Genomic DNA, 18317 nt, shown 5'->3' with positions numbered 1-18317 from the left:
ATCCCTGCGGGAAAGGCCCGGAAGCCCAGGTGTGAGATGCAGGACCAGGGGCAAAGGGCCCCAAACCACCCCCATCCTCATCAGGAGACACTGCCTACTCACCAGGAACCCGGGCATCACACGGGGAACACACCGTGGCGGACTGAGATGACCCACCATGCGTAATAACAAAACTTCTAAAGGTGAAATTTAACAACAGTCATTTTTCTCTTTCTTTCTCTCTTCAGCAGAAAATATGATGCTGGCATGCTGATCGCGTGAGACAACTCGGCCCGCAGACAGCCACAAAGCACAAAAACAAAGCAAGCTCAGAGAAGACACAAGAATGGTGTTTTCCTGGCGTCTACAAGAAGCGCTTTATTTTTTTCCTCTAGATTGCTTTTCTAAAAAACAAAAAAACAAAACAGAAAACTGAAACAAACATGTAAAGGAACAAGACAAACTTCAGGTGATAATATTCAAGCATGTTCTTTTATTAAGCGTGGGATGGAAGGGACAAGAGGACGCGGAAGCAGGACGCTGAACAGACAGGCGGGGGGCCGTGCACCTCTGTGACGGGGTCGCTTCCTGAAACTATGCGGGAAGGATGAAGGGATGAAAAGGATGGAAGGATGAAAAGGATGAAGGCTTTTTATCCCCCAGTCCCCAAACATCTGGGGTACTCTTAGGGGTGCAAGGCTCCCTCTCCTGCCTGTCATGGTGTCTGGGGGGTGATCGCTACGATCTGCTTGTCATGATCTGAAGAACCTTTTGTGCAGCTCCGGCAGTGGACCGGTACTCTGCAACACGCTCACTGTCCGCACCACCCGTTTCAAAGTGTCCCCTCCGCCTCGGCTGGAACAAGGGCCAGAGGGGCCTCTCTCCAGGACGCAGACTGGGTCAGGATGGAACAGTGATCTCGCAGAGGAGTGCGTGAAGGATAAACACTGGCTCTTTCTTCCCCAGACAGGAGACAGCCTGCTCCTGGCTACCGTGTGGCCGTGGGCGTGTGGCTGGGGTGGTGGCTGGTGGGACGGGGTGGGGGGCTCCAGGGGACCCTGAATGGTGAGAACTGCACGTGCTTCTGCGGTGGGACGGAGAACCTCCCTACCCGCGAAGCTTCACCGTCACACGGGCCATCGCCAGGGCAGCAGAGGGACCTAGGTTGCCCCCCAGCCCCGGATAAGAGGTACCACCCCTTCTCCCCACAACGCCCTGCTCCCCAGGGGTACCTAACGCCACATGCTCTGTCGCACCGGCGCTTACGTCCTGGGCCTCTGGTGGGTCTGGGTCGGGGGACGTGGAAGGCTGCGGGGTGAGAGGTGGGGGGGGGGGCAGTCCAGCAGGGTGGGTGTTGGGCTGATGGCCATCTAGGTGGGTGGGCCGCCGGGCGCTCCCTGGAGCAGTCGCTCGCTGAGTGCCCACAGGGCCCGCGCCGTGTCTTCGCTCTGGGCTTCGGCTGATGGCAGGCAGCGGCAGCAGCTGTTGAAGTACATCCCTCCCAGGCCCTCCAGCTCCGGGGCGACAGCGCAGTACACCGTGGTGGCGGCTCCCTGTTGCTGCGGGGCAGAGAGGAGAGATGAGAACGGTGCATGAGAAAAGTCAGGTGGCGGGGGCTGTCCTTCACCGGGAGCGCCCTCCCCACCTGCTGCGGAGGCCCCTGGAGCTCAGCAGGGGCCCCGAACCCAGAGGTATGGCGGGGCGGTCCTGGGAAAGCGCATCGTGAACTCCGCCCGGAGCGACTTTTCACGGCTCACGCAGGAAAAGGCTTTGAACACAACACGCCTCTCAGTCTGTTGCATCACGTGCCTCTGCTGACCACGTGAGCAGGACGGGATCCTTTCCAACCAGCAGGAACAAATCCATCCAACCTCCTGACTGTGCAACGCATGATGTCGTGAGACACTGAGATGTTTTTACGAGACTTCTGTCTGAACTAAACCCACCGCTCTCACCGCGGGCCAGTGGGTAGAAAGCCAAGCAGGACCGGGGCCACGTGTGTCCTTGTTCTTTGCCCTCGGTGCTGCGAGGGGAAGGCTTTGGGAGGTGTGTGAAAACGTGTGAGGTGTGCACGTATACACGTGTTCCCCGCCGTACACACGTGCCTCCTGCGGACACGAGACAGAAATCTGATCGGGATCCTGGAGCCCTTTTTATAACTGTCACATCCTGCCAGTACCTGCAGGGGGACAGCGGCTCGAGGGTCCACGTCCTCTCAGCCCACTTCTAAATGCACGTCGTAATGAGTGCCATTGATCACTTCTGACTGACCTTTTGAGTAACAGCAGGTGCTGTGGCTAGGGATGTGTGCGCCGACGGGGCCCCATATCACCCGAGCTGACAGGATGCTGTCAGGGATGCTGGGAGGAGGGCAAGAAATCACTTTGCTTTGCGAGCCATAATTAAAAATAATAGGCTGGTGCTCGTAAGGAGACACGGTCGGCACGGCTCTAATTTAAAAGCAATACAGTTTATCTGGCATCTTCTGATTATTTATGTGCATCACAGCCCTTGGTGCATCAACTAATTATCAGGTGATGGAGGGGTGGGGGGGGGCAGAGGAGAATCAGAGAAAGATAACGGGCGATAAGGTCACTGTTAGGAAAACACTGAAACCCTCTGAGGGGGGCTGAAGCGCGTTCCCTCCCCACCCGAAAGCCGACCCTCTCCTGCCTCTTGGAGTTCACACTGGGCCCCAGCAGAGTGCTGGGGAGAGAACGTCCCCCTACATGCCTTGGTTTGTGTGTCTATGGTTACACCCATAATCCCTGGGAGCCCAGGGCATTCTGAGAAGCGAGGTCTTGGGGTGTTTACCATTTGAGGAAAGTACTGTGAAACAGACTTGGGGGTTGTTCTGAAGAGGACAGTACTTACTGAATTTGTCTGAAAACCAAAAAGGCAAATACACTCAAGTGACATGCTTGTTGGGGAGGCGGGTGGTGTGGCGTTGGAATGAGATGGAGGTGAGAGTTCTGACCCTGGGGCTGTCCACTGCACTGGACAAGACCCACGGGTCCAAAGTTTGAACCCCTGGTGTGACCTGAACCAAGCGGGAACTGGTTAGTCCATTCCCCAACCCTAATACCCAGGCCCGCTCCCCAGCCAGCCAGCTGAGTGCTGGGATTCAGCTACTTCTTTTAAGATTGATTTTGTGCGGCCCAGGTCTAATGAACGCAAGTCCGCATCACCCTGCTTCCCTTTTGCTGAGCTGTTACTCCTAGTAACCCTTAGCTTAGCATCTGGCATGTTTATCTAACCAAGTTCAAGTGGCTCGTCCGAGTCCCCTGCACCCCATGTGGGGCAAAAGGCAGCGGGGTGCCTGCTAGAGATGGATGGGAGACTTGAGGGGCTCGTCTGGCCCGCCCAAGCCAATACCACCTGGGCCTTGATTCTTGGCATGCTGCTGGCGGGTGGAGGTGGTGCTCTGGGGAATTTTCTGGACATCTGTCAGGTTTCCGCTGTACTCTGCAACTCCCAAACCCACCCAAGAGGGACCAGGGGGTTTGTCATGAGTTCTCAAGTGGCGAGCGAGTCCGCTCACCCCAAGATCCAGGCTCCCCACCCCGCCCCAGAGTGGCTATAATATCAGCATTCATACATACAACAAACTGGCCTTTCACAGGCTCCACCAGCCCTGACAAAGGATCAAAGGTGCCCACTTGGGAAGGCAGCAGACGGAATTCTTCCAAACCCAGTGCAATCTTGTGCCACTCTGACCTTCTAAAATGCTATCGTGTTGCACTCTCGCGTTGTCGGAATGGTATTTTTGCAGAGAAATTCGGCACTCAGACTGATTCAGAATCGAGCTGATGAGGGAGCTGGGGGCACACACATTCTCCCTCCTCATGGTATCTGAAAGCAATTGAAGCTAGCCTCATTTCATGTAAACCTCCACTTGGCTACCATGCCGAAAACCATAAATTTTAGAAATGCCCAATCTTTCATCAAGGACTGGGTGGCTTCGAGGCCTTTGCCACTTGGCTCAGGGTGGTACGCAACTTAGATCTCATCACCGCTGGTGCCGGTTCTGTGCAAGACGCCAGTACCACAGGGCACCTGAAAGCAAAGACCAGCTTCTCCCCTCCGAAGACCAACTGTGCACGCCTGGCAAAGACCGGACGGTGAAGGGGTGACCCCAACGGCAGCATCCGGGGCCCATCTTTATACGGTCGGAGGCGATGACACTTTCAACAAGCGCTAATTGCTGGCTCATCGGCCGTCTGGCCTGCCTATGCTCCAGAGTGAGACGGGAGCCACATTAGGAAATCGTATTAGTGAATGAGCTGGTGTGGCTGCTACAAGAGAAAACATTTTTAAACCGATGGAAGAAAAATTTTTAAAGAGCACTTTCATCACAGTCAGATGACTTTCATGCCACTTTGTGTATGGGGGTGGGGGGGCGTCAGCACATAATTCAGAGAAGATGAAAGAGCCCCATAAAGGAGACGATGTTAACAACTCTGTTATGAAATATCTGAGGCTATGCCTTGCTGCCTGTCACCACTGCTTGCTGATCCACTGTGATAAGATAATAGCAGTGTCTTGACATACAAACACGGGCTGGGGCAGGGGGTTCCTCTTGGTGATTTTACCAACAGTTTACGGGGAGTCTGAGGACTGGGGTGCAGCATCTGTCCTGCACCAGGGGTGGAGAGGCAGGGTGTGGATCGCCGTAGGGGGTGGGTGTGGGGTGGGCGTGGGGTGGGGGCTGAGGATTTCTGGGAAGCCGGGAGAGGCTTTAATCATGCCCGAATGCCACTTCTGATTCAGTCAAACGTTTGCAAGCTGCCAGAGGAGCACGCCGTCATCCATCTCTATAGTGTATGTAAAAATCACCTGGGATTCTTGTTTGGGATTTTTAAGAGTATCTGGGTAATAAGGGTTCATCATTCTCTTTTAGAAATCAGTTGTCAGCTGAGCGGCACCGTCTCCAGCTACAGAAAGGTGGGATTTAGACAGCGGTTTGCAATTTGTTTATTGTTGGGGCCTTGAGATCTAAACTATCCATCCTCCCCAAGCCCATGGTTGGGATGAATCTATTGAAGTAGCCGCTTTTCATCCACAGTTATTTGATAACCACTAGCCATCAGTTCGCAGCTGTCAGCATGGAATACAGAGGAATATTGACTCTTTGAAAGAGGAAGTTATGGGAGTTTCAGATGGACAATCCAGGCTTAAAGAAAACCCACCCACATAGTAGTATTTGTGATGCATCAGTAGGTTCTCTAATATAGCTCACGTTTTGATAAGGACACACGTTACAACATTATGTTTAGTTTTCAGATTTCTCTAGTTTTAAAATGCATGCTTCTTTAAAAAAAATAGATTCCTGTCTTAAAACAGATTTAACTCTGAGACATAAAAAAGTAGACGCACAGTCACGGGGTGTCTGTGTGGTCAGTGGTTTTGAGAGCAGGCAGGGGTCCTACAGCCGCTCTCTCAGGACTGAGGCGGGACCGGGGACCCACGGCGGGGAAGGAGCGGCCCTTCTGGGCGGGCGCTGAGGAGGCGCTGGGTTCCCGGGACAGAGAACCTTGCCAGCGCCGGAGGAGGAGGAGACGGGTGCCTCTCTGAACCCCCAAAGCTTCCCCCCGTTGCTCATCTGCGGTCTGTGGGCACAGCAAACACTTCCCCAGTGCAGACGCGGCCCGCGCTCCGGTGAGTACGGCAGAGCGCTTCCCCACGCAGCCTTGGTGGGCACGGGGCCACGGACACAGTGGTCGCGGGTGGGACGCCCCCTCTCCCAGGGGTTGCTTTGTCACTTGGTCACGTCCGACTCTTTGAGACCCCACGGACTGCAGCCTGCCAGGCTCCTCTGTCCATGGGATTTCCCAGGCCAGAATACTGGAGTGGGGTGCCATCCCCTTCTTCAGGGGATCTTCCCGACCCAGGGATGGAACCTGCATCTCCTCCACTGCAGGTGGGTTCTCTGCCGCCTGAGCCACAGGGAATGTGGTGTTTCAGATTCATCTCCTGAGACCGTGGGGCTGGGAACACAGCGGTTGCTCAAACAGTACCATTTGGCTGTGGAGAGAAACCACAGCAAGTGGCTCCAAAAGGTTATGTGTGCCCTACTCGCCATCTGAGAACCGTCTTTTAAGCTGACAGATGAGCCACGTGTTTCCAGAGACGCCCAGCATGCAGGGCAGTGGGGCTCCCCGCCCGGGGGGACCACGACCAACACAGGGCCCTCGGGCTTGGGTGCGGCACCTGTGCTCACCAGGAACAGACCCGCTTCCTCCAGGACAACGAGAGGGCGGAGAAGACTGAGATCGTGACTCGCCAGGACTCTCGGCCTCCACCCGGGCGAGCTTTCCCAGCGCGTGGTTGCAGACGGGATTGTTCGAGCGGTGCGGATGGGGGCACCGACCGTGAGCCCGCAGCTCCCCCGGCGCTGGGCAGGGAGCTCTGTGAGGGGCACGACGTTCCAGCCCCTGCCAGCGGATGGTCGTCATCCCGCCTCAGAGAAGCCCACTTCATACCCGAGCTCACACGCCACTCTTCCGGGGCTGCACTGGCCGACCCCAGGAACCCAGAGCAGCCGCGACACGAAGCCACCATCCTGCGCCCCCGTCTGCACACCGCGCACCCCGCGTCTCCCAGGCGGCGGAGTCGCCTCGGGGGCCCCTCCCTTCCTCCCAGCCGGGCCTGGCTGGCCCCCATTGCAGCCCTGACGTGGCCCAAGAGGAAACGTGTTCACAGGCTGTAGGGCGCTCAGCAGGGAAGCATGAGGAGATTTTCCTGCTGTTGATTTAGGCAGGCCACTAAATTGAAATTATATCCATTTGGATTAACAAAACTGAAGAGTCAGCGCCACCTCAGAAGAGCCAAGAGCCAATGACCCCTAACAAAGCCATGGCCTGATTTAAAGTGCCACCTCCACACGCCAGACTGGACCAGCCAGGAATCCACTGCCCCTGAACGACACGGACGTTTTCCAAAGTGTGAGTGGAACCACAAGACCAGGGAAACCTAAGCAATCTCCAGGGTATGAATTCACAGATGTGCAATGGGTGTGGCCGTTTGGAGGTGCCACCTGCCACCTTACAGCTGGTGTGCAGGGGAGACTGGCCCATCTCCCCTCCCCTGGCCCGATTCACTGTCAACAAACTCATCCCTACAAATGCCTAACCAGGGACGGCGTCCACACAGTGCACGCCGAGATGCGTGCAAACGCCTCCTGCAGGTGTCAAAGGGTAACTTCCTTCACAGCCCGCAAGAGGCTTGCCGACGCACAGGCTGTCCTCAGGACAGGTTACACAGGGAAATCCAAACTCAAGTTCTGAAACAGAAAAAGTGAGACGCGTCAGGAAAGTGGACGTTTGTCCTCACTGTGCAGGCTGGAAAAGTTGGCGCGCGTGCTGGGGAATCCCTAGGATCACGTTCAGTCCTGAGCCTGACGGAAGAGAAGGCGCACCTACCGCGGTGTGTAGGGGCGTTCCCCTCTCGCTAAGAGGAGGGTCACGAGAGGGAGAACCTCAGAGGCCCCCTCCCAGTCGCCGTCTCTCCCATCCTTCCCTGGGGGGCACGGGGCGCAGGCTGGGGGAGCTCCGGGAGGTGCTCTGGAGGAGTGCGAAGCCGTGGGTCGTGCCAGCCCATCACCGCCAGCGCGACTGGTCCTGGCACAGGACACAGCCCAGGAAGCAGATGCCCGTCCCAGGGAGATGTCTGGGGGGCACACGGGGGACAGCGTACGTTCACAGGCCTCTGCTGAGAGAGAATCCGATGACATGAAAGCTTTCCCGTTTGCAGTGCAGGGACCCCAAATCCTCGTCAGGCTACAAAGATCACATGGTCTCCTTGACAAGAGTCACGCATCTCTAGCAAGGTCATCGAGGAGGTTGGAGAGACTGACTTGAAGACCAGGGAGGAATGAGTTGGGAAGTTAGGAGAACAGTTGCTACGACGCTCTGAGATATCTGTGGAAGCAAGCCCAGGGACTAGTGGGTTCAGGATGGAAGGCTGGGAAGACTTTGTGAAGGCAGGAGAACAAATGTCTTCCTGAGCCTAAGTTAGGGGAGGCAGAGGCAGCCACTTTGAGCCATCCGCAGAGGCCCGGGGCCCTGTCTGTCCTGGAAAGCGAGGCTCCAGAGGACTTTTGCTGGCCTCAGCAGCAGTGCTGCAGGGCAGAGTGACCTGTGGAGGTTTTCAGGGCTCTGTTTTCTAATGGGATGACCTTTGCTGAACTTGCCTTGACATCGAGGCCCTTTGCATACCCCTTACGTGTTCCAGGATCCTTGCCCAAAGTGTGGCATGGGTTCCATGACTGACGGACGGCTGGTCTCGAGAGACTGGAGGTGGCTACTTAGAATGGTTTCCTTTTTCTGACACCTGCTGGTATTGAGCGGGAGGTCGTCCGGAGCAGGGAAGGAAAAAAGAACAACTGAGTACAGTCCAGGCGGGCGATGTTATTCACGCCTGTTCTACCAGTGGTGTCAAAGATGTTCTAGAACTGATTGGGCTGGAGAGATGGTCCCATTAAACATGGGGGAAGATGCTCTCACCTCTGTTCCATCTTTCTTACATCCACGGGAGCGTTCCCTGGGCCTTCCCTGCTGGTCCTGCCTGGGGTGCACACACTGCTTTTCAAATGGGGGGTGGGGGGGCGGTTCTCTGGTCAGGATGAGAAACTGCACTCGGGCACCCATTCTTCCACAGGTAACTCTGAAACGGATCTTAGAATGCTACCACCAATCAAGGATCGTTCTCCTGCCTGGGACGAATCTGATGGCCCATCCCTGAAATTTTCCAACCCGGCCACCTGGACAGGACTGAAGGACTGCTGAGTGTTTATAGACAGCTCAGAGAAGATATTTAGCCTGTGTCAATTTGTGACATTTTACATTTTTACTTCTTTAACCCATATTCTAGCTAGCTCCGTATACTGTACATAAATGTATGCCTCTGTATTTGCCATGTATGCTGAAATAAACCTTTGAAACTATTGCCAGGCAGAATGAGTGGGTTCAATTCTAACCTAAGGCTGCAGAGTATGGGTGAAGCAGGCCTCTCCCCACTCCCCTTCGTCTGCACAGAATCACACTGGAGGGACCTGCCACGGTTTTTTAGGAAACCGAGAGCTGACCGTCCCCGAGAGCAGACAGACCCTGACAAAGCGGTGTGTCGCTGTTCCAAGGCTGACACCGAGGGCGCAGAGTCTCTGACACGGTGCTGACAAGGCGTGCGGTGGGCGGGTAAAACCCACACGGTCGCCTCCGCCGGCCCGCTGTGGTTAGAGATGGACTGACTCTTCACTCTCCCAGAGACGAATTACAGGAACGGAGCCTGCAATAACCCCACCCCGAGCGCGTCTGTGTCCTTCCATAGCGGGCTTTCCCTGTCGGCTCACTTCTCAGGCGCAGAGACGTGGGCCTCGTTAACATTTCATTGGGCACATGCGACAGCGTCTCATCTATATTACTTCCATAGTTAACGGTGAGTGCCCGGGCACTGCCTCTGCACAGACGGACCTCGTCACAGCGGTCGATGGGGAGACGAGAAACAGTAGGTACTTCATCCACCGGCAGTGTGATCGCGTAGGCTGGGCCTTTAATTGCCAGGGTAAATAATTCTGCCTGGGTGTTAGGGAACATTTTAAAGCACTTGATGCAAAAAGACTAGAAACAACACACACACACTTACCTTGATTATGCAACACCTTAGCATAGAAAGTTACAAAGGTGTGTCTTTTTTTTTTTTTAAATTGCATTCTATCATGCAAATATTCTCTAAATATGCATGTGCTGACTACTCATCGACTGTATTTTAGGAAATACAATTAGGCCGCCTTTCTCCTCTCCTGTGTAGACTGTAAATACCTGTAGATCCTTCTCTTGTTTCCCTATGTAAATATATGTAAATACTAACAAGCTTTGCATGCTGATATTCTAGGCAATTTCAGGTACTTTTATAATCTGAAGGCATGTACTTGAACTGGTTTGTTAAAAAGAAAAACAACCAACACCTCTCTCAAACTCTTGAAAGCTGAACAGAAATTAAAGATTTCTTCCTAGACTGCTGTTGCTTCTTTTGTTTGCCTTCCTATCCCCCAGCGCCTCCCGGACGGGCCCCCTCACCTGCTGCCGGCAAAGGGGTGCCTGGGCAGCCACCGGGCCAGGACGGGCTCAGCCGTCTGTCCTGGGTGTTTACACACTCGGTCCTTTGGTTTTCGAGAGCAGTGGTCCCCAACGTTTTTGGCCCCAGGGACTGGTTTTGTGGAAGACAATTCTTCCACATGGGGGTGGTGGCTTGGGGAGGATTCAAGCACATGACTTACTGTGCACTTTTATTCATTATTACATCAGCTCCACCTCAGATCATCAGGCATTAGATCCTGGAGGCTGGGGACCCCTGTTCTAAAGGACTTTTAGAATCTTAAGATTGGTGTCTTTGGGTTTTTCTATCAAAAGAAAAGGGAGTGTGTGCGTGTGTGCTAAGTCACTTCCGTCGTGTCTGACTCTTTGCAACCCCATGGATTGTAGCCCTGCCACGCCGCTCTGTCCATGGGATTCTCCAGGCAAGAATACTGGAGATGGAGATGGAGAATACTGCCATGCTCTCCTCCAGGGGATCTTCCCGACCCAGGGATCAAACCCATGTCTTTGGATTTTTCTATCAAAAGAATAGGAAGTAAAAACAATAGATTTGTACCTACTGTTCCCCTAAAGGTACCAAGGCCAGAGCTAGAGGCTTTAGAGTCCCAGGACCCTAAGAAAGAACCCTGTTGTTTCCATTTCAAAGATGCAGAACCTGAGTCACAGCAAGAGTAGCATGTGCCTAAGGCGACAGCAGAGCCTGGCGTGCTACAGTCCGTGGGGTCACAGACAGACACGACTGAGCCACCCAACGATGCCGGCAAAAGTGACCACCTGCTAGATGCCCCCAAAGCCCAAGTCTGTGCTGTTTACCAACAGTCAGCAAATACAGTTTTTCTGCAAAGGGTGACAGAAGTATTCTGGCCCAGTAGGCCCTATGGGTGCTATCACAACTACTCAGACCTGCCGTTGCTGTTGGGGAGACAGCCGTGCACAACACACACCGCAGCGAACGCGGCTGCGTGCCGGGAAAACCTGATCTGCAGACAGCTCCGCACCCCACGCTCAGCTGCTCTCCCACAGACCGCTGCCCCTTCCCGCTGGCGGACAACCGTGTGTCTGGTGGAGAAAGCACGTGATGAACCGGAAGTTCTCCGTCTCTCGCCTGCACACGGCGACACTGGGTGTGGAAGCCACAGAACGCTGGGGAGACGGCAAAAACGAAGATACTCGAGCTTCCAAGTCACACCGTCTTCCACAGACAAGTCTCAGCGCCAGGTTTCAATGCAGTTACCCTTCCTGTCCATACGTGGGGACGAGGGGAAGGTACCGAAGGCTAAGGAAGAGAGGAGGGAAGCCAGCGACACTCGGGTCTCCACTGAGGAAGCAGGCCATTCCCTAGGGTGTCTACGGAAACCGAGCCGCACATAAACTTCCTAACGGCTGGAAAACTGCGCTCACACTGAAGGTGTTTTTCCCCACATGTGATGCTTCCAGGTAAATGCACTGACAGTTTCTTTGGGGACCTTTTTTTTGAAGTTTCCAAACTTCATTCGATGGCACCAGGAAATCATGGGGGCCCTTGAGAACACTGCAAAGCTGGGGCTTCAGCACACAGAGCCGGACCTGGTGTCCTGTATGAACCCAGCTCCCCGGCCAAGCGGGTGAGACCAGTCCTTGCCGCCCGCGGGGTCCCCTTTAAAAGGTCCCTGGCACTCCCCCCGGGGCTGGGAGAGAGCCTTTCTGACCCCGCTGGACGCGGGTCAGCGTCATCCCTTCAGTCGTGGAGGGGACAGAGCGAGGGGCGGGTGGAGGGGCGATCAGGGTGTCTCTGAAGGTGGGGGGTGGTGTGGGGTGACGGGGAGAGCCCAGGAGCTGAAGCCCGAGACACAGGAATTCAAATTCCAGCTCTGCCACCGGCAGCTCTGCGACAGGACACAGCCTCAGTCTCCCCGCCTATGAAACGGGCGGCCTAACAGCCCCTTCTCGCTTCTCAGGAGGGTCACTGATGACGTCTGGGGGTTCCCTGAGAGCTCCACAGCACTAGTTCACCCTCGGCCACAAGTCTGTCTGTTAAAAATCTGGAGGAGGAAGCATCTGGGTCAAAATAACTCCTCCGTCCTCCATCTGAGGGACCTGAAAGCAGGCTGGGGGCACTTTCTACCTTCTGAGCAAGAAATTCAAGAGGCAGTCACTGTCTCACCAACTTTCACCCAGCACCTCTGGGTACCAGCCTAGCCATGGATTCCAAGGCTCCTCGGCCTCCCCACCCCCCCAGCCCAGATCACGGCAACCAGAACCAAGTTCACATCCCTGAAGGCGGGGCACTGACATTTTAACGACAGCCACACTCACACACTAAGCGCTGTGAAATCCCAGGCCCCGCCCCCTGCCCTGGTGGGCCTGTGCACGTATCCATCTAAACCACCACATGTCCCCGTGCAGCGGTCCCTAGGAAAAGGGACAGATGGGACAAGAGAGCAGATGCAGGGTTTTCTAAGTGCAGTATTCCTTAAAAAGCTAAAACTAGAATTACCACAGGATCCAGCAATCCCACTCCGGGGCATATAGCCAGAGAAAACCGTCATTTGAAAAGATCCATGCACGCCAATGTTCCAAGCAGCAAGATTCACAACAGTCAAGACACGGAGGCAACCTAAATGCCCATCGACAGATGAGTGGGTGAAAAGGATGTGGTGCACATATGCGATGGAGATATTATTCAGACAGAAAAAAGAATGAAATAATGCCGTCTGCAGCAGCAAGGATGCAACTAGACATCATCACACTAAGCGCAGTAAGTCAGAGAAAACCGAATACCGTGTGATATCATTTACACGTGGGATCAAATAAATGATGCAAGTGAACCTACTGACAAAGCAGAAACAGCCTCACAGACTTCAAAAACAAACTTACCAAACGGGGGAGGTGGGGAATACATTAGGAGTTTGGGATTAATGGATACACACTTCTACAGACACAACAGATAATCAACACAGACCCCCGTACAGCACGGGAACTCTACTCGATATTCCGTGGTAACCTACATGGGAGAAGAACAGGAAGAAGAGTATCTATATACATGTAACTGAATCATCCAGTTGTGTACCTGCAACTAGCACAACACAATAAATCAACTATACTCCAACATAAAACAAAAAAATCAACTTTTAAGACGTGCAGCATACATGTAGAATAATAGGTGTTGGGTAGATTGATGGGTGCCACATTATTGTTTCAAATTTTCTATCTGAAAACTTTTATAATGAAATGTTGGAAAAAGACATGGATTCCTTGCTAGGGAGTATTAGCCCCATTTCACAGAGGAGAAGACTGAGGCACAGACGTGGTGTGGACTGTCCTGAACTCCTCCGCCTGGTAAGTGGTGACATCCTCTTTGAAATCCATGCCCGGCCAGCCCCAGTGCTGTTTCTGTGGTGGGCACATACACATCTCTGTTAATCGAGCTCCTCGGGTCAACTAACCCCGCCTCGCCTGTTCCACTGGTTGAATTTTTGCCGCAAAGCATGAAAACTGGTTTTCTCACACTATTCCCACCATGCAGGCAGTCCTTAGGGCCTCCAACTCAGAGTCCAGAAATCAATCAGCTCAAGAGCAAAACTGACCCATGTATGAGTGGATGTAAATTTCTCTCTGTTCATCTGGTGGCTACTTCATCTGGCTTCTGATTCTAATGCTGCCCCTGAAGGCAGAGGGTCACTCTCACTGAAAATACGCCATCAAGTTCAGAAACACTGATGCCTGCCAGCACGCTGAGTGTGTCTATGAACCCAGAACGCACAGAGGGAAGGGGAGATGACACCCGGGCAGACACGCACAGTGAGAAGCAACCAGCTGCCTGTTGTTGGGTGCAGAACAGATGCTGTCAGCAGCAAGAGGCCAGGGCTGCTGGTGCCCGGACCGCCAGACACGGCCGGATGGGAACCCTGATCCATCCTTCAGCTCACATGCTCCCTTCCGGCCACGGCAAGCTCCACGTTCCCAACTTCAGAAGCTGAAAGACAGTGTCAGCCCAGTCCTGATGGTCTGGCAGGGAGTCGAGCAGCCCATCCCTCTCTGTTTCCTAAACTCAGGAGTAAACTTTCCTCCTGGGCAGAAATTCTCCTCCGAGCCGCCCCCCGCCCCCTTCCCCTTCGAGCCCCACGAGAGATGGCCCGTGCACCATCTTCGTTTTCACTTTGCCACTGGAAACGCGCATGTCCCCTTCCCCAGAGTCTCCCCTTCAGCCACTGTCCACCCAGGTACAGCCACCTTCCAGCCCTTTCATTGCTTCCCTTCCAGACCCACCCTGAGAGCGTCATGTGAGTCTGAGATGGAACGGCTGCCTTCAGGAGGGTTAGCCCAGCCCCCATTGTGATGCCCAACGGCGATGACAAAGCAGTGATGACCACAGAAATGGCTGCGGGTTACCCAGAGCTTGTTCTGAGCCAGGGACCTATTGATCCTTCTGATTCTCAACCTGGCCAGGCAGGCATTGGCTTGGCCAAAGAGTTCATCCATAAGATCCAATGGAAACACCCAAGCGAACTTTTGGGTCAACGCAGTGTTACTGTCAAGGTTGAGGGAGGTGAGGGAACTCCCTGCCGGGCCAGGGCCGGGATCCTGGCTGAGTTCATCTTGGTTCAAAGCCCCCGTCCTCGTTCGTGGCGGACACCCGCTCTGGTGTCATGCCCCGGCCCCGGCAGGGCCTCCTGGGATCACGAGGAAACTAGCCCTGCCAGGCTACAGATCCCCTCCCTGTGGGGCCCCATCCATGGGCCTCGGGGGCCCTTCTTCCTTCTCGCTGGCTCCGCATCTTGATCCACTGACCCCCAGCTGTGGGCCCGGCGTCCTCAAGTCTGAGGGCGTCACAGCCACCCGCGTGTGGCTTTGGACGCCACCCCAGAAGGGCTCTGATGCCCTCTCCTGCACCGTCCCACTGCTGCAAACTGCTTCTCCTGCAAGGGAGGTCTGGAGGCCGGCGGGGCCCGGGTTTACGGTTGAGCATCTGTGGGCTGTCTGGCCGCATCCACCAGGGTGGGCTCACGACCAGTCACCTGCGGTTAGGGTCTCCTGGCCCTGCAGCTCAGAGAAGTGCTGAACTCAGGATGGCCTGACAGGACCCATCCTGAGGACGGGTGGGTCAGCAGCTACCAGCCAAGCGTCAGTGGGCACACAGCCAACTGTGCCGCTGGCTGTCCAGTTGTTGAGGTGACTGAAAACTCTGTCCTCCATGGTCTGTGCCCTCGGGATCCCTAATCAACTGACCATACAAGGCGGTCCCCCAAGGCAGAGGACCCCAACCTCCAGGATCTAACACCTGATGGTCGGACGCAGAGCTGATGTGATAGTGATAGAGACAAAGTGCACAGTAAGTGTGATGTGCTTGCATCGCTCCCCGCTCCCAGGTCCGTGGAAAAACTGCCTTCCAAGAAACCAGTCCCTGGAACCAAAAAGGTTGGGGTCTGCGGCCTTAAGGTACGAATCCCACACGGGGCATGGATGCCTTCCATGGCACCTTCTGGGTGCCAGGTTTCTGCTGAATTCTTGCTGGAGCCTTGTGGAGGTATCGTTGTCCCCAATTCATTTACAGGAAGACTGAGGCTTGCACAAGTAAAATGAGGGAGGAACTGGTGAATTCCAGCTGTGATGAGCACCCCTCAAGCTAAGGGATGCTCATGCCCCCAGCGCTTCCAGGGAGGGGCCACATTTTGCATCCACCCTCCCCAATTACAGGCAGGACCCTGAACCCCGAAGAGGCAAGGGTCAAAGGGCAAGTGGCAGAGTCAGGAGCTGAGCGCAGTCCCTTGGGCTCTGGACCCCCTCTGTCAGCACTGGCACCTGCATGGGTGGGGATACGTTCACCGTCCAAGGGCAGCAGGAGGATTAGTGCACATCTGTCGGTCAGGAGTTTGCACAATCGTAAGAGCAGGTCTTTCCACAACAAGACATGGCAAGTGCTGAGTGCAGCGACGGGATCCAAACCCAGACCTGCATGACTCCGGGCTTCGTGGTTTCCCAGGCTCACTGGGAACCGTGCGGCCTATGAGTTGAGCATCCTCGAAAATAGCTCATTAGTTGTCTCAGGGCCTTTGTGCAAGAGTGGAATCCACATATGATGACAAACACACCTGCCCACCCCCAAGACGTCTCTCATTTAGGGACACAGGATCTGAGCCCCTGCAGGGCTGCAGCAGGGAGTAACAGGGTATGAGAAGAGGGGCTGGAGACTGGGTAAGTGGCGTACCAGGTGCAAGAGAACCCCACTCCTGGGCAGATATCCAGACAAAACTCGAATCCAAAACGACGCACGCACCCCAATGTTCACAGCAGCAGTATTTACAACAGCCAAGTCAAGGGAGCAACCTAAATGTCCATCAATGGCGGAATGCATAAAGAAGGTGCGGTGTGTGATATATACATACATATATATATATATGTAGATACACACATATACATATAACGGGATACTATTTACCCACAAAAAAGAATAAACTTCTGACATCTGCAGCCACATGGACAGACCAAGAGATTATCACACCAAGTCAGTCAGAAAGAGAAAGACAAATATCATATGGCATCACTTACATGTGGAATCTAAAATATGACACAAACGAACCTATCTACAAAACCAAAACAGAGTCGCGGAGAGAACAGACTGGTGGCTCCCAAGGAGGAGGGGCGGGAGGAGGGCCGGGGTGGGAGGCTGGGGTCAGCAGGTGTGTGCGGCTACACCCAGGACGATGGCGCAGAAGGCCCTGCAGGGAACTATACTCAGCGTCTTACGATAAATCATAATGGAAGAGAAGGTGTATGCATGTGTGACTTGGCCCCTGGGCTGCAGAACAGAAATGAACGCAGCACTGGGAATCAGCTACCCCTCGATGACAGAAAGAGGACAAGGGGGAGGGCATGGAGACCGGGAGGCGGGGCCCCAGGGGGAAGAGGACACAGGGCCCCTCGCGGCCATGGGCATCTCAGGCCAGTGAGCTACCTTCCAGGTGTTGGTGGAAGCTGGGCTCAGGCAGACTCAGAGCTGACTCCCCTGGTCCGACATCACCGCCTCTGGTTATCCCGCACACAGAGTCAGGGCATGCGTCCCCAAGCGGCAGGCCCCCGGGTCCAGTGCGGCCCCCGACGGGAGACCACGCAGAGGAGAGGACGCTGTGTGCTCACACCGCATGCCTCTAACTGGAGCCAAACCTCCAGACTGCTTTTGGTTGCGCCACTTCCCCAGGCAGATACACGAACGGGTCCCCGCCGATTACCCTGCCTGAGAAGGCCCCGTCCTGGAACGTAATGGTCACTGTCCCCACATTCATGGAGAATCTTTTGGGCAAAGACAGCTTTACCACCCGAGTGAACCAATCTTCCCCCTGTGGGAGGAACAGCACTTTCAAATAAGAATCGGAAACCAGTGACGGAAGGAAAGGAGGAAGTGGGGTCTGCTTTCCCTCCTTGGCTAGAACCCATGATGCAGGCGTATCAAGGATCTCGGGGAACCCCGCCGTCTGGTTTTGCTGGAGGGGTCCGAGGACCACCACCTGGATGGTCTCCCCAGAGCACCGCCCCGCTCGTGCAGACGTGACCCGCGCCCCCTTCTGGCTGGCCCCTGGGCCAGGCGCAGGTCCCTACCGCAGACGAGCTGACCTCCGCCTCTGGCTTTCTCTTCTCCCCGCCCTCTGCCCTGTACTCCGCTGCTGTGGAGAGGGAGAGGGCAGTCAGCCACAACCCTGCAGCAGATACTCCGGTGCGTGGCCCAGGGGCCTGACCGAGCCCGGGGTCATCCACTCCCCAGCCGCTGGGCTGCCGTGTGCTGAAGGCGGGACCCCTTCTCAGGACGCACCTTTGGCTAGACGGAGCGGCCCCACCTGCGGACGTGCCCCCTCCAGGAGGCAGCCTTCGTCCCAACTCAGGACACCTCTGACGGTCACCCTGCTTCAGTCCCTGCAGCCTGGCTGGAGTGTCTGCTCCCCGCTCGCAGCTCAGCCCTCCCCCGGCCCCCGTCCTGCTGGCCGCGCCGCCCCCCCAATGGGGGCAGACCCCCAGAGCACAGCCCCCCGAGCCTCAAGGGGTCTGCCTCCTGGGGCACCCAGACCACGGGAGACAACAGCTGGGAGACGTGAGAGAGACACTGAACCACGCGGGGCCCGCGTCCTCACCCGCAAACCTGAGTTACTGGAACACAGACGGCGTCGTATTGGGGTAGCCAAGTCAGACTGCAGACGCATCGTATTTGTGCGGGGCTGGCCCGTCACAGCAGGCAGACCGAGGAGCTGCCGCCGCTGTGACCCCACTCACCCT

At 55.2% G+C, this 18317-nt stretch overlaps 1 protein-coding gene across 1 annotated transcript in view; it reads right to left on the bottom strand.

Annotated features, from left to right (window-relative positions):
* Positions 1–452: 452 nt before the first annotated feature.
* WWOX (WW domain containing oxidoreductase) overlaps positions 453–18317 on the bottom strand; it is an 886744-nt gene continuing 868879 nt past the window's right edge. The window contains exon 9 of the mRNA XM_061138077.1: positions 453–1538. Within this exon, the coding sequence (XP_060994060.1) occupies positions 1350–1538 (189 nt within the window). The 3' untranslated portion in view covers positions 453–1349. The remainder of the gene's footprint in view (positions 1539–18317) is intronic.

Source organism: Dama dama, chromosome 4 (assembly GCF_033118175.1).
Source record: "Dama dama isolate Ldn47 chromosome 4, ASM3311817v1, whole genome shotgun sequence".
Lineage (NCBI taxonomy): Eukaryota > Metazoa > Chordata > Mammalia > Artiodactyla > Cervidae > Dama > Dama dama.
The sequence above is the reverse complement of the archived record's forward strand: the minus strand, read 5'-3'. Positions and strand labels throughout refer to the sequence as shown.